The following is a 13,908-nucleotide window of genomic DNA, read 5'->3' on the forward strand; positions in this document are numbered from 1 at the left end:
TGATACTTCGTGGCCCCTTTTCGACCTCCTTATCTTCCTTATTTTTCAAGAATATCCCCTGAAACATTCTATACCCCTGAAGGGTCCTTGCCTGTTTTCAGTAATGTATCCCTGACATCGAATGTTGCCCTTTTACCATTAAGGGAACACGTTCGCTCACAGACTCTCTTATTTCACTCTTTAAAGCCGGACCACTTGCAGGATGTTGATTTCCCCGCACGCAGCTGCTCCCCAGTGTAATGTTGACAGGGCTACATCATGCTCAAACGAAATACGCAGCATTCAGTAGTCAAAGCTAAGCGAACACAACACCAAGGAAGCTGTCATATGGTGGTTGTAGTGGATAATTAAATATCCAATGGGAGGAACAGAGTCCCAGAACGTCCCAGCCCTCAATAATGGTGTGTTAGCATGTGAGCGCAAAGGACATATGGTAAATAGCCCAATAGTGCCTGTTCTCAAAAAGCAGGAGACATCCAATCCGTCGAATAACCGCCAAATCAGTCAACTCTCAATCACCAGCAAGCGATACAGGCCGCCATCGACAGCGCTAACAATACTTAGTCACCGACAACCTACTCATTCACACACTACGTTTTTTTTTTGTCGCGAAGACCGCTCGTCCTTGGTGCAAACATGAATTAAAGTGCTAAATTGTGAAGATGGGACGAGAGTGACTGCCCTTGATATTGAGCCAGAACTTGAGCGAATGTAACATCAAGCAACTTGGTTAAAGTGAAGTTAGTGGAGGAAAATACTCCAGAGGTTGGAGGGATAGGTAGCATGACAGAGGTCCTTAAGATTGTTGGAGGTCAATCATCCCAGCCCAGGATATCACTTCAGTGGTTCCTCAGGGTAGTGTCCAAGGCCCAGCTATCTTCAGCCATTTCATTAATGATCTTCATTCCACCCATCATTGGGTTAGAAGTGGGAATGATTGCACACCGTTCATTTCCATTGACAACTCCTCAGCTAACGAAACAGTCTAAGCCTGAGTAACCCTCTTAGAGTCATAGCGTCAGAGAGCAATGCAGCACAGATACAGGCCTTTCGGCCCAATCAGTCCATGCCGACCACTGTGCCCACTCAACTAGTCCCAGTTTCCTGCGTTCGGCCCATATCCTTCCAAGCCCCACCCCTCCATGTACCTATCCAAGTGCTTCTTAAATGATACTGTTGTACCTGCCTCACCCACTTCCTCTGGCAGCTCGTTCCATGTACTCACCACCCTCTGGATGAGGAAGTTGCCCCTCAGGTCACTTTTAAATCTTTCTGCTCTCACACTAAACCAATGGTACCGAGTTCTGGACTCCCTACCCTGGGGTAAAGACTGTTACCGTCCACCTTATCTATGCCTCTCATAATTTTAAACACTTCTATAAAGTCTCCCCTCATTCTCCTACGTTCCACGAATAAAGACCCAGCCTGGACAACCTCTCCCTATAACTCAGGCAACGACACAAGGACACGAAAGACTGCAATGCGTCAAAGTGAAGACAACACTCTGACAGGAAGGTTGGGATGGGAATTAAATACAATTTTTGCAGGAAACCGTTTAAAATCACGGAATAGAACACAGTGGGAAATGGGTCGGGGTTTTGTCAGATTTAAAATCATCGTGACCTTTGCTTAAATCTTTCATTATGTTTAACTATGTCATTGTGGAAAAGGCAAGTTGACAACAAGACCTCCACGAGATTGTTGTGCATAGTGAGTTGGATTATCCATTCTTCAAACCAAAGCTAACACTTTCCCCGGACAAAAGAACACACCAAAAATCGGAGCAGGAGAGGGAACCAGGATGCCCGGCCATTCAATATGAGAAAGGTTGATCGATGCTGGCCTCAGTTCTTCTTCATTCACACACGTACCCATTCTCCACCCTTAATGACCCGCCCTTCACCCTCAGCGGATGAGAATTCCAGCGATTCACCACCCTCTTGAAGGAAGAATTTCTACACACCTCAGTTTGAAATGACTGGATCAACCCCAACCCTTCACACCCAAACCGGGCCCGTTGTCTTTCACTGATCGCCGCAGACAGATTCTACTTTAGCAGTGATGCCCTTGAAGTAACTAGATGTGATCCAGTAGCAACACAATTAGACCGGAAAAAACACTTTAACATATCTTGCTATTATGGTCTCTTTCCTTGTCCACTTCCCCTGACACATAATGAGATCTGACACCATTTCTTCATCTAACAGATGTTATCTGGAAACACCCAACTAAATCAGAAAAACATGGTTGAAACAAAGTGATCAAAAACACGTATTTTCAGAAGGTTGGTGGTTGCATTTATAGAAAAACCTTATCTGACTACAATAAAACATATCACGAGGTATGCATGCACAGGCGCAAGTCATGTCTATCCCACTGAATTTCGACTCTGAATTCAGAGCCACGTTCTCGGTTCTTTACTCTCTTAGGCTGCAGGGAATTGGGTTGAAAGAACGAGTGGTGAACGAGTCGGTAGAACTAATTGCAGGCAACTGGCGGAGGTGTACTCAAAGAGCATTGGACGAGGTCAGGTTTCCTCCTTCTCCTCCAACCGTGGCCAAAGGGGCGCGTATTTGGTGAATAGTCCCTCTCTGCTGATAACTTCTGTTCTGTCCTTTGATTATGAGCAAATAGAATCATTTTGCGTGTGCAGCTAAGCTAGGCAAACATACAGTGTGCCAATTTTAGAAACGCTTGTGTAATCCACCAAAAAAAAGACGACAGACATGAAAAGTAGATATAAACAAGAGTTTATATACAAATGGCTTTCAATCCAGATAAAGGTGAGGTATTGCATTTTGGGAAATCAAACCAGGGAAGGACTTGTACAGTGAATGTTAGGGCCCTGGGGAGAGTTATGGACCAGAGGGACCTAGGAGTACAAGTGCATAGTTCGCTGAAAGCGGCGTCACAGGTAGACAGGGTGGTGAAGAAGGCGTTTGGCACGCTGGGCTTCATCAGTCAGGGCGTTGAGTATGGGAGTTGGGAAGTTATGTTGCAGTTATATAAGACTTTGGTGAGGCCGCACTTGGTGTACTGTGGACAGTTTTGGTCACCCTGTTACAGGAAAGAGGTTACTAAACTAGAAAGCGTGCAGAAAAAGATTTATCAGGATGTTGCCTGGACTTGGGGGCCTGAGTTACAAGGAGAGGTTGCGTAGACTGGAACGTAAGAGATTGAGGGGTGACCTGCTAGAGGTGTATAAGATCATGGGTGGCATAGGTAGGGTCAAAGCACATAGTCTTTTTCCCAGGGAGGGGGTGCTAAAAACAAGAGGGCGTATGTTGAAGATCAGAGGCGAGAGATTTAAAAGGGACATCAGGGGCAGCTTCTTCACATAGCGGGTGGCCCACAGAGCAGGATGGAATTCCAGTCAACCCAAACTTGCCAAGCAAGTTGTTATCTTTAGTCATGGCTCTCTCACCCTCAAATACCTGAATGAGCACCTGAATTTGGAACGAACTGCCAGAAATAGTGGTTGAGAAGGGCACATCAGCGACATTTAAAAGCCATCTAGATAGGTCCATGGGTTGGAGATGTTTAGAGGGCTTTAGGCCAAACGCGGGCAGGTGGAACTAGCTCGCTGGGCAACACAGTCGGCGTGGATGAGTTGGGCCGAAGGCCCTGTTTCCGTGCCCCATGACTCCATGACTCTACAAGGGTAAAATTTCACCCTATGTCCCTGTGTGAACAGCAGGAGTAGGTCACTATTCAGGATAAGGAAGGCGGATCTATGCCGGCCTCAGTTCTTCTTAATTCACACACCTATCTATCAACACGTTAAATACTTCCAATGACACGGCCTTTGCCACTCTCACGGGCAGAGAATTCCAGAGATTCACCACCGTCTGAGACGAGGCATTTCTACCCACCAGAATTTTAAATGATTGGCCACACACCCCCACCCCGCCCATCCCGTCCCTCCTTTTTCACTGACCCCCGCAGACAAATTCTACTCCTCATTTGAAAATTGAAGCTGATCTGATCGAGTAACAATACAATTAGAGAAAAGAAATACTTCAACATATCTTCCCCTCCTGGTCTCTTACACTGTCCATTTACTCTGACACATAATCAGACTTGACACCATTGCTTCACTGAACACCATCTATAAATACCCAGCAAAACAGAGAAAAATAATTTTCTTGGAACAAGTTGCTCAAAAGCACGTATTTCTTTGTGGTGAGTGGATGCATTTAGAGCTGAGCTTTCATTGGCTACAATAAAACATGGTGTGCACGCACACGAACAAGTCACGTGTATCCCATTGCATAGCAACTCAGAATTCAGTGCCAGGTTATCGGTATTTAACTCTCTTCGGGCTGCAGGGAATTGGGTGATGAACGGGTCGGAAGTAGTAATCTCAGACAATCAGCAGTAGTGTATTAAAGGAACGAGGGAAAATGTCAGGTTTCTCCCTTCTAGAACATAGAACGTACAGCACAGGAACAGGCCCTTCAGCCCACGATGTTGTGTCGAACTAATTAAATTAGCAATCAAATGCCCTACTAAACTAATCCCTTCTGCCTACTCAATGTCCATATTCCTCTATATCTTACACATTTATGTGCCTATCAAAGAGCGTCTTCAACACAACTATTGTATCTGCTTCCACCACCACTCCTGGCAGCGCATTCCAGGTACCCACCACTCTGCATGGAAAAAACTTGTCCCGCACATCTGCTCTGAATTTACCCCTTCTAATATTAAATGCACGCCCTCTGGTACTAGACATTTCAACCCTAGGAAAAAGATACTGACTGTCCACCCGATCTATGCCCCTCATAATCTTATAAACCTCTATGGGATCTTCCCTCAGCCACCCCCGCTCCAGAGAAAAGAAACTCTCCTTACAGTGCATGTCCTCTAATCCAGGCAGAATCCTGATAAACCTCTTCTGCACCCTTTCTAAAGCTTCCTGTAACGATGCAATCAGAACTGAATGCAATATTCCAGATACGGCCTAACCAGAGTCTTATAAAACAGTGTAGCCACTTTCAGCGAGCGATGGACTAGCATCCCAAGATCCTTCTGCACATCAACACTGTTAAGGGTCTTGTCATTAACAATGCACTGCCCATTTACATTTGATCCCCCAAAATGCAACACTTGACATTTGGCCGGGTTAAACTCCATCTGCCACTTCTCCTCCCATATCTATATCCTGCTGTATCCTTTGGCAATCTTCAACACTATCCATAACACCACAAATCTTCGTATGGTCTCCAAACATTCTCAGCCAACCATTTACGATTTCATCCAGGTGACAAACAGCAGAGGTCCCAGTACGGATCCTTGAGGAATACCACGAGTCACAGGCCTCCAACCAGAATATGTCCCATCGACCACTACCCTCTGTCTTCGATGGGCAAGCCAATTCTGAATCTAAACAGGCAATTCACAGTGGATCCCCTGCATCTTATTATTCTGGATGAGTCTCCCATGAGGGACCTTGTCAAACGCCTTACAAAAATCCATGTAGACAACATCTACAGCTCTACCTTGTCAATCACCTTCTCGAAAAACACAATCAAGTTAGTAAGAGACGATTTGTCCGGAACAAAGCCATGCTGACAGTCCCTAATTAGGCCGTGGTTTTCTAAATGCTCCCAAATCCTACCGCTAAGAATCCTCTCCAGTAACTTCTCTACCACTGATGTGAGATTTAACGGTCTATAGTTTGCAGGATTATGCTTATTTCCCTTCATGAATAATGCAACAACATTAGCTGGGACCTCGCTTGTGGCTAGAGAGGACACGAAGACCTTGGTCAAGGTGCCAGCAATCTCATTTCCTGCCTCTCTCAATAACATCGTGTATATCGCACCAGGCCCTGGAGACTTATCCACCTTAATGTTGTTTAGGTGCCCCAACACTACTTCCTTCGTTATCTCAAAATGCCCGAGGGTTAGCACGCCACACACTGATTCCCTGTCCTCTACGTCCTTCTCCTTGGTAAATACTGATGGAAAGTTCTAATTTAGGACCAGGCCCACACCCTCCAGCTCCAAACACATGTGCCTTCCTTTATCCTAAGTGGTCGTACCCTCTCCCTAGTTGTCCTCTTGCTCTTGATGCCTGTATAGAATGCCTTGGGATTCTCTTTAATGCTACTTGCCATGGACTTTTCATGGTTCCTCCTGGCTCTCTTAATTCCCTTCTTGAGTTCTTTCCTGCTTCTTTATAATCCTCAAGAGCTCAGTTTGATATTAAATTTCCTAAACCTTACATACGCTTCCGTTTTCTTCTTGACTAAATTCACCACCTCTCTCATCATCCAAGGTTCCCTTACATTGCCAATCTTGTGTTTCCATCTTTCTGGAACATACCTGTCCCATACTCTGTGCAGTTGGTCTTTAAATACCCTCCACATGTTAGGTGTCGACTTGCCCAGAAACAGCTGTTCCCAATTAATTCTCCCTAGTTCCTACCTAATGTAATTTGCTCTGCTCCAATTTAATGCTCTCCAGAAAGGTCCATATTTATCCTTATCTGTAGCTATCTCAAAACTTAAGGAGTTGTGGTCACTTCTCCCCAACTCTCCTCCCATTGAAACGTCAGTCACCTGGCCAGGTTCGTTACCCAACACCGGGTCCCGTGTGGTCCCCCCCACCCTTGTTGGACTATCTACATATTGATCTAAGAAACCCTTCTGGATGCAACTAACAAATTCTGCCCTATCCAAAGCTCTTGCACTCAGGAGGTCCCAGACTATATTAGGGAAATTGATGTCACCCACTGCAACAACCCGGTTGTTTTTACACTTTCCTTAATATGCCTGCATACCTGTTCCTCGATGTCCCGGTGGCCATTAGGGACATGCGGGATTGGGGGAGGGGTTTGGAGTGGAGGATAAGAAAACATTTTCTCCTCCAACAGCCCCCAATAATAATTGTCCGTGGACAAGGGCCGGGTATCTGGTGAATTGTCCCTCTCTGCTGACGTTATATTCTTTCTTTTTCAATATTTTTATTAGTTTTCAAATTAATACAGATTAATACATATAACATCGGTTGTTATACACGTAATATACAAAGATATCGGGAGGACAATCATGACCTATATAGTCAGAAAGAATAAAAAAATATATATTCTAGGCCCCACGTTTCTTGGTAAACGAATATATTACAAAAATAAAGTCAAAAGGAGAAAGAAAATAATATTTATTATATAAAAGAAAACCCCAAATCGAAAATAAATGTAAGTAATAAAACGAACAAAATTAAAAAAAACAAAAGAATAAAAAAACTGGACTGTTATTTCTCGATGAAAAAAGAGCATTATTATGTCGTCAACTCCGCTCCTCTAACTTCAGCGATTATTGAAAAGGGATCTATCTCATATGAAAATATTGAATAAATGGACTCCAAACTTCCTCAAATTTAAGCGAAGAATCAACAGTGCCACTCGTAATTTTTTCTGTTTAAACATAACATAGTTTTAGAAAACCATTGAAAAGTAGTGAGAGGTATTGGATCCTTCCATTTAAACAAGATGGATTGCTTGGCCATTAATGTAACAAATGTACGACAAGCAGCAGCAGCAGATAGGTGGCCAGATTCCATCACTGGTAATCCAAAAATTGCAGTGATTGGGTGAGGTTGCAAATCAATAATCAATACGGTTGAAATAATGTTAAAAATGTCCTTCCAATATTTTTCCAAAAGAGGACAGGACCAAAACATATGTGTCTGGGAAGCCACCTCCGAATTACATTTGTCACAGACAGGATTCATTAGTTTCTATTTTAGGAGCATCACTCCCTTTTGCACTTACTAAATTAAGTAATCTTATGACTAACCCAATTGTTAAACATACAATACGAATATGGTTTCAATTCCATAAATTATTTGGATTGAATAAATTTAACTTATCAAGCCCCATTCAATTTAATTTTTTCTTTCAACCATCCAGAATCGATTTAGCTTTTTCTTTATGGAAAATGAAGGGAATAATATGTTTTCGTGATCTATTCAGTGATAACTTTTTTATCTTTTGAACAGTTGTTTAATAAATACAATTTGCCTAAATCACACTTTTTTCGACACAGAGATTAGAATTTGTTTAGAAGACACTATGCCTTCTTTTCCGACTCCATATAAAATTGAAATTACAGAAAATCGGCTTCAATTTCTATAAGAAAGGCCTGATAGCAATAATTTATGATCTAATTAGGAAAACACGTCCAGAGACACTTGATAAAATTAAGGATGAATGGGAAAGAGAACTCCAGATACTTTTACCCACAGAGACATGGAAGAAAATTCTTCAACTAGTTAATACATCTTCAATGTGTGCCAGACACTCTTTGATACAATTTAAGGTAGTTCACAGGACACATATGTCGAAGGACAATTTAGCCCGTTTTTATCACCATATAAATCCTTTCTGTGACAACTTCTATTCTGCTCTTTGACTGTGAGCAAGTAGAGTCATTTTCCGTGTGCATGTCACCCATGCAAACCTACAACGTGCCAATTTTAGAAAGGCCTGTACATTCTACAGGGAGCAGGAAGCAAACAGGGAACGATGTAATCAAGGGTAAAGTATTACCTGATGCCGTCGATCTATGTGTCACCGGCGTGGTCGATGAATCTGTTGGAGAAAGGAACATGAAGTTCACAGGAGGGATAAAAGGTACAACCACAATTTACAACCAATCCCCCGTCCCTCTTTTCCCGGGCGACACAATGGTGCAGCTAACAAATCTGCAAATCACAAATGCAGTTCAATCTTGACGACCGGTGCTGTCTGTGTGTGGAGATTGCATCTTCTCCTTGTATCCGCATCGGTTTACCCAAGATACTTCGTATTTATCCCTCCTTCTAAAATAGTGTGTGGTTAGGTCGGTAAATTAGTAAATTACCCCTCGTGGGTAGGAGACCGGTATAGTCTGGGGGGCGGGGGGAGGGGGGGGGGGTGGGTGTTAAAATGAATGCGGGGAGAATATAAAAATATTGTAGGGTTAAGTATAGATGCATCGTTGATGGGCGAAGGGGGTGTTTGCGGATTATGAGTATGATTTCTAGGATTACGGAGGTTATATCCGCCTCAGTATCGGCGCTACTGCAATTATTACTGCCTTATTTTAAGAATTCAACATGATCCCGTGAATGCTAAACTTCGGAATTGCTGGGAAATAATGGGAATATTAATTTAACCCGCCTGTTATTGGGATCAGAAAAAAAAGTGCCATGAGTCACCCCCAAACAGAACAACCAAGTTTAAGATGTAATTGTGCGTCTTTGAAGATAATAATCTAGATGTGGTAGAATCATTTTCATCGCAGTAGTATTTATAAACAGTTATCATCGATTTGTTCTTCATGTTCACAATATATTGGCTACTCACAAAACTCGCTGAACTGAATACTATTGCCTAAAGTCAGATTTAGCCCGAGTGAATGCAGGCTATTACTAACGACTAATCCTCGCTGACTCTAAACGTGAGCTGATGCATTTGGTAAAGTCAGATATGGGTAGGACATATATAGCAAATGGTCGGGCCCTGAGGAATGTTGATGAACAGAGACATAGGGGTCCATGTCCATAGTTCCCAGGTAGCTAGGATGGTGAAGCAGACATGAGGCATGCGCGCCTTCATAGCTTTGGGCATAGAACATATGAGCTGGGGAGTTATATTGCAACTTTACCAAACACTGGTTAGATGGCAATCGGAGTATCGTGTGCAGTTCGAACAGCTCAGTACAGGAAAGATGTGATTGAACTGAAGGTGCAGCGGAGATTCACCAGGATATTACGTGGATTGGAGGACTTTTGTTATAGGGAGTGACTGAATAGGCTGGACTTATTTTCCCTGGAGTGAAGGAGGTCAAAAGGTGCCCAAGGTTTATACGATTATGAGAGGAACGTATAGGATAAATAGTCAAAATATTTCCTGGAGCGGGGGCGGAGTGTGGTCAAAAACACAAGGGCATAGATTTAAGTTCAGAGTAAAGAGTTTTAATTGGAATGTTTAAGGGGGAATCTTTTGCTGAGCGGAGAGTAGTTTATATCTGGAACGCGTTGCCATAAGAGCTGGAATCAGATATAATTACTAGGAGGTCGAAGAGGCATTTGGACAGGCACTTATATTGGCAAGACATAGAAGGACAAGGTCCTAATGTAGTGTAGACGGGCAAACAGGTCGGCAAGAACATAGACCTTTCACACTACAATGAGAGAGAGAGAGAGAGAGAGAGAGAGAGAGAGAGAGAGAGAGAGAGAGAGAGAGAGAGAGAGAGAGAGAGAGAGAGAGAGAGAGAAGCAGACAGACAGACAGACAGAGAGATGAAGGGAGGGGGAGATGTTGTCAGTGGAAGGTCGTCAAACTCCGAACATTTTGCTTTTGCAAAGAAAAGTAAAAGTAATTAATATATGAAAAGAGAACACGCCTTGTGTAAATACTGGCGCTGAAACGAACGTATCCTGGGATCTGTTAAAACAAAGGATTCATTCGGGACATACAGGTGGGAGGCAGGCTACGAGGAAGCAGCAGCAAATTCTATTAAATATTAAATAATATCTGAAGAAACCAACTTCACGTTTTATGTAGAGGGGTTAATACATTTGTGTTGAAGTGGATATGAGCATATTTGAATTTCAAAAGTACTCCCGCTTCACGAAGTGAAAGAGCAATGAAAATTTGGATGTTGCACTTCGGACACAACACAATAGAGTCGCGGAAAATACGTGACACAGCCTGGCTCCTTCCGTCCATCGTCCTTCACACCACCCCCTCACCGGCTCACCACGCTCCTTCTTGATTATACTGTTATCCTCCCTCTCCACACTCAGTCCCAATTCGGGGTCTCGTCCCGAAACGTCAACAATTCGTTACCCCTGCATCACAGATGCTGCTCGACCCGATGAGTCCTCCAGCAGTTTTCTTTTATTTAACAGAGACGGAATCCTTTCAGCTCAGTTTATTTGTGTCGAAAAAGAGTTAGCCGGCCTGAACACACCTTGCTGCACACGTATGTATCTCTGGTAGTCACGGCCCTTCGAGTGCACATCGAGAACTCTGAAACTATGGGGAGGGTGTCTGCCTCTATCAGGCTTTCAGGCAGTCCGCTCTCGGTCGAGACACTTTCCTCATATTTCCTCGAATCTTTCTGATGACTAATTTAAATCTGTGGCCACTCTTTTTGACCCCACTCCCGAGGCAGATAGGACCTTCCTAATCTGGAGGATCTTTCAACACCTTCTCTCGTCCTTCTCGGATCCAAGACAAAAACTACCCTGCAGCTGAACCAAACTTTCGATCCGGCCAACACCCTCTGATTTCTCGTGTGCAATTCCTCCAGGAGTTGCGAGGATCACTTCCTGCACTACTGACGGATGTAGGTTATCAGGCACTGGGGATCTTTAGCACCATTAATTCCACCCCCCCCCCCCGAGATGTCATTACCAAAAGTGATTTCCCCCACTTCCTTCTGTTATCTAGAGAGTTGGATCCCCTCCATATCAGAGAGGTTAATTGAGTCTTTCATTAGGAAGGAAGGACTAAAGCAAGTGTTTAATTTCCTGCCATGTCGTCCCTCCCAAATTGTAATTTCCTCGTGGAGCACCTGCATTTGCCTTCACTAATTAGTTGCAATCTTCACGTCATGTATGTATTTTTTCATGGTGAGCCTATTTTGTTATTCCAGAGATCTTCCCCTTGTATTCTACTTTTCTCTTTATTTAATGTATTTGTCTTCTTTCATTGCATTCTAATCAGTCCAAATCCAAGGCCATGCTACTTTTCTGGCAATTAGACGTATCTTCTCCCTGGATTTAATAATATTTCCTATTTCACTTTGCAAACCATGATTGAACCATTTCCAGGTCCATTTTCGTTTTGATAGACATAATAAATAGCTGTTGGAACACATATATCGATTCGTTATGCATTATCTATTGCCAATCTATCAACCTTAATTAGTATAGATTTCTGAGTCTATCACAGCCGTCTCTCTTCCAATGCATCTGTGGTTTCTTTTGCTCAGCTTCGACAGGTTTATTTCGGACTCGGCTCCTCTTTCGCTATATTTTTGTAAGTTTCTGCCATGTTATGGTCATCTGACGCTGAAGGATCCTAACGCGATTATTAATGGTTACTTCCTCTTTGCACAATGCCAGTCGAGGAGAACCAGATCTGTTAGTCAACGTTTTGGTCTAAAAGTCCTCACGTACACGGTCCATAACACCATAAGATATGGGAGCAGAATTAGGTAATTCGGTCATCAAGTCTGCTCCGCCATTCCATCATGAATGATTTTTTAACCCCACTCTCCCGCCTTCTCGCCGTAACACAACTGGGCGGCATGGTAGTGTAGCGGTTAGCGTAACACTATTACAGCGCCAGCGATCTGAGTTCAACTCCCGCCGCTGTCTGGAAGGTGTTTGTACGTTCTCCCAGTGACTGCGTGGGTCTCCTCTGAGTGCTACGGTTGCCTTGCACATTCTAAAGACGTACGAGTTAGTAGGTTAACGTGGGTGTCATTGGGCGGCGTGGGCTTTTGGATCGGAAGGGCCTGTCACCTAGGGGTATCAATAAAGTTTTAATATGTTAATATCTGCCTTAAATACACCCAATGACGTGGTCTCCACAGCCCTTTGTAGCAACGAATTCCACACATTCACCATCCCCTGGCGGAAGAAATTCCTCCCAATCTCAGTTTTAAAGGGACGTCCCTGTATTCCGAGGCGCTGCGCTCGGATCCTGAACTCTCCTGTGAATGGACACATCCTCTACCCGTCCGCTCTATCCGGGTCAAGTATTAGTTGGATTCAATGAGACCGAACCCCTCATCCTTCTGAACTTCATCAAATAGAGGTCCAGGGACACATAATTCCTTCAGCCTCAACGATCTGCTCTCTCCAGGTGATAACACTTGCAAAAGGCTTACAGGGAGAGATTGAACAGGTTGCGACTTTATTCCTTGCGTAGAAGAATGAGGAGAGAGTTGATAGAGGTTTATAAAATTATGAGGGGTATAGACAGAGTAAATGCGAGCAGGCTCTTTCCACCTAGATTAGGAGAGACAAGTGCGAGAGGACATGGCTTTAGGGTGAAAGGGGAAAGGTTTAGGGGGAACATTAGGGGGAACTTCTTCACAGAGAGTGGTGGGAGTGTGGAACGGGCTGCCATCTGACGTGGTAAATATGGGCTCACTGTTAAGTTTTAAGAATAAATTGGATAGATACCTGGACGGGAGAGGTCTGGAGGTTTATGGACTGGGTGCAGGTCAATGGGACTAGCAGAATTAAGTTTCGGCATAGAATAGAAGGGCCAAATGGCCTGTTTTTGTGCTGTATTGTTCTATGGTTTTAAATGGATCATCTGTTGAATTTGTGCTTTTATACTCTCCGACTGGTTGTTCTTCTTAAGCATAATGGAAAATGAACGGTTACCGCCCACTCTATTCAATTTCAATTCAAAGTCAGTCTGCTTTCAATTTGAGAAGCACCGGGGACCGAGTTGACACTGATCCTTGCAAGGGGGAGATTTAGAATCACAACCTCAGAGTCGTACCGATCTAAGAGTGTATACTCATCGTACATTCCGGAAGTTGCTACCTTCTATCCTTTGGCGATTCAAGCACTCTCCCGTAAGTTTCTTCGCTGATGTGGGAGTATCTCTCTCCACCACCCGCTCAGTTAGTGCTTTCCAGATTCCAGCCACCCTCTAGGTGAAAAGGTCTTCTTCAGGTCTGGTTTGAACTTACTGCTCTTTACTATAAGACTATGCCCGGTGGTTTCAGACCCCTCTGTCGAGCGACGTTCGTTCATTATGTCCACCCTTTCTGTACGCCTCGTAATAGTGCACACCCAAATCAGCTGAAAACCCACCCTGCTCCATTCCGAGGAAAACAACCCAGTCTCTCCCGTCTCTCCTCATTACTGAAACGCTGCATCCCAGGCA

The 13,908-nt window shown here is 43.8% G+C and overlaps 1 protein-coding gene across 1 annotated transcript in view; it reads right to left on the reverse strand.

The window, feature by feature from the left end:
- Positions 1-13,908, reverse strand: part of LOC127587184 (uncharacterized) — a 46,753-nt gene that overhangs the window by 21,404 nt on the left and 11,441 nt on the right. The window contains exon 3 of the mRNA XM_052045377.1: positions 8,554-8,595. Within this exon, the coding sequence (XP_051901337.1) occupies positions 8,554-8,595 (42 nt within the window). The remainder of the gene's footprint in view (positions 1-8,553; positions 8,596-13,908) is intronic.

Source organism: Pristis pectinata, chromosome 39 (assembly GCF_009764475.1).
Source record: "Pristis pectinata isolate sPriPec2 chromosome 39, sPriPec2.1.pri, whole genome shotgun sequence".
Classification (NCBI taxonomy): Eukaryota; Metazoa; Chordata; class Chondrichthyes; order Rhinopristiformes; family Pristidae; genus Pristis; species Pristis pectinata.